Source organism: Nestor notabilis, unplaced genomic scaffold (assembly GCF_000696875.1).
Source record: "Nestor notabilis isolate BGI_N333 unplaced genomic scaffold, ASM69687v1 scaffold12473, whole genome shotgun sequence".
In the NCBI taxonomy this organism is placed as follows: Eukaryota; Metazoa; Chordata; class Aves; order Psittaciformes; family Psittacidae; genus Nestor; species Nestor notabilis.
Window position 1 is genome coordinate 30,160 of NW_009920649.1, and position 2,452 is coordinate 32,611.

A 2,452-nucleotide genomic window follows, 5' to 3' on the forward strand; every position below is an offset into this window, starting at 1 on the left:
GCATTATAGCAGAAATTAATAGCAACCTTCCCTCAGACAGTCTTTCCCTGGCATAAGAGATCCTTTAACCACTGCAAATGGCAGTAGAGAGGAGTGAAGTTCTGCACAAACTTCCTATGGAATCCAGGAGGACAGGGCAGCCCAGGCAGCCCATAGACAGAAAAAGTACATTATTTTGTGCAGTGCCAAATCAAAATGTGTGAAAAAGCTAGATGCTGCTTTAAAATATATCCCCCTGGCTGGCTTCTGAATCTTGGCATGGCTTGTCAAAAATGCATCATCTGGGCATCTATCGTCTACATTTTTCTATGTGTTTTTCATATGTCTGTGTTTTGTGTAAAGTGTTGATGATTCTCAGCTTTGGGAAAAGAATTTCTCCTTGAAATTATGCCTAGCAGCTTTCGAGAGCTGAATGATCTGTAGTCTGTGTCTTGGAAGTCATACAAGCATTTAGTTAGTAGTAGTTATACTTGCAACAAATTTCTGGTTTAACTGAAGCAATAAATATAGATGCTAGGAGAATATAGTCTTTGTTTTGTAAATAAAAGAAGAAAACCTTCTACCAGCTATTTTTGTATGCTTGCTTGTTGTTTTTTCTAGGGTTGTTTGTTTGGTGGTTTTTTTTTTTTAATATTAAATTTCATAAGCCAAAACAGTCAGTTGCTTTTATGTATAAGAGATTCAATGAGTAAGCCTGAACTCTTTAAAAGGTACAAATCACCATTTCCATGCACCTTTAATTGATCTGAATTGTTCATTTATTTACCAGATTCACCTGAATTATTTGGGAAACTATATTCCTAAAGCTTGGACACGGGAAACTGGTTGCAGTATTTGTGATTTAGATTTACTAGACCTCTCAACAGTAACGGTAAGAATACTTTTCTCTGCAACAAAACCCTTTTGACTGCAGTTGATAGGTGTGTAGTGATTTCTGAGGCAAAGTGGCTTCAGTATGCAGTATTATGTTTTGAAGACTCATCAGGATATTTTTACTGGTATATGAAATTATAAAGATGGAATTTTAATGTACTGGAAATACCAGTACTTTTAGAAATTACTTTCTGCATGCATTTTGATACGGGTTTCGCCAGTATAACTGAAGATGGTCCCATCGCCAAAAGACTTCAGATCCTTACCTCTCTTCACTGGGGGTAAATGAGTAATTTTTTAATCATGCAAGATTTAAATAATTAGAATTTTTTGGGAGATAGGAAAAGTTTTTGGATAGTCCAGATTTTTAACTGTAGATCTACAAAAAACTTCATATGCGTCAGTTTAACAATTTCTGTTACAAACAGAAGTTAACTGTGGCATGGCTAAAGTTACTATTTTCTAAAAGATCTACTTTTCTTCATAAGGAATGATATAGACATCTGTATTATATATACAAATGTGTTTCTGTAGAATAAATCTGATGCAATTGAGATCGGATAGTTCAGCCTTAGGACAAACATAGACATACACATGGTATGTGTATATTTGGGAACTTACTTTGGTTCTTCAGCTATAAGCAGGATGCCTTTAGTGTCTTTATGAGTATTTCAGCTTGTACTCAGTAAATATTAGGCAGAGTAAATAACCATGTATAAATGTAAGGCTTGTACTTAAAAGAATACTCTGATTATTCTTAGTAGGCTGTTTCTAGCAGCTGTTTTGTTCGTGTTCTGTATTGAAGATTCGAATGAGAACGGGTCCTAAAAGGTAGAGTTGAGGATAGCATGAAATAAGTAGTAGCTTATCTTTGTAATGGAAGGACAAAGTGAAAGAATTTCTGGACAACAAGTAGGTTATGGACCAGAACATAAATTTAAAAAGTTACTGCTTTTTTAAACTTTCAGATTATTGTTTTTAATTTTGCTTGAAGATACAATAGTCATATGGTGTTGTACTGAAATAATATTTGTACTTCCAGCATGAAGTTTACCTCAGGAAAACAATCTAAGTTTTTCCTAATGGTGTTGGTAATTAAAACATGATTGGGGAGCAGTTAAATACTAAAGCTGGTACTGGGGAGTAACTTGCAAAGATTTACTGGGTATCTTCCTACAGTTTATGTACATCTACTTGGAATGCATGTTCCTTACTATAATTCATTCCTTGGACTTCATGCCTCACTCCCTCTGCCATCAGAAATAACGAGACTTTTCCTTGGCATCAGTGGAAGTGTTTACTTCAGGCATTTTTAAGTAGAAGCAGTATTTAATTTTCTGAACGTGGTTTCTGTTCAGGCCTGCATAGTTCTTGCTTAACAAGAAATCTTAGTGAAAAGAGCAATACTAACTCTGTGTTTCTAATAATTATTCCCATACTGTTTTATTTAACTTTCTGCACCGATACACCCATATCTGCATTGATACACCTTATTTGCCGCGGTGAGTATCTCCAGGGAGGAGCCTCCCGCCCCGCAGCGAGGGCACACTCCGCGTCGGGGAGCCTCAGCTCCGAGCGC

The 2,452-nt window shown here is 36.1% G+C and overlaps 1 protein-coding gene across 1 annotated transcript in view; it reads left to right on the forward strand.

Moving 5' to 3' along the window:
* Positions 1 to 871, forward strand: part of LOC104402799 (procollagen-lysine,2-oxoglutarate 5-dioxygenase 2-like) — a gene marked incomplete at its 3' end in the record, with an annotated part of 14,934 nt that extends 14,063 nt beyond the window's left edge. Inside the window, exon 7 of the mRNA XM_010010773.1 lies at positions 770 to 871. Coding sequence (XP_010009075.1) covers positions 770 to 871 — 102 coding nt within the window. The remainder of the gene's footprint in view (positions 1 to 769) is intronic.
* Positions 872 to 2,452: the final 1,581 nt, after the last annotated feature.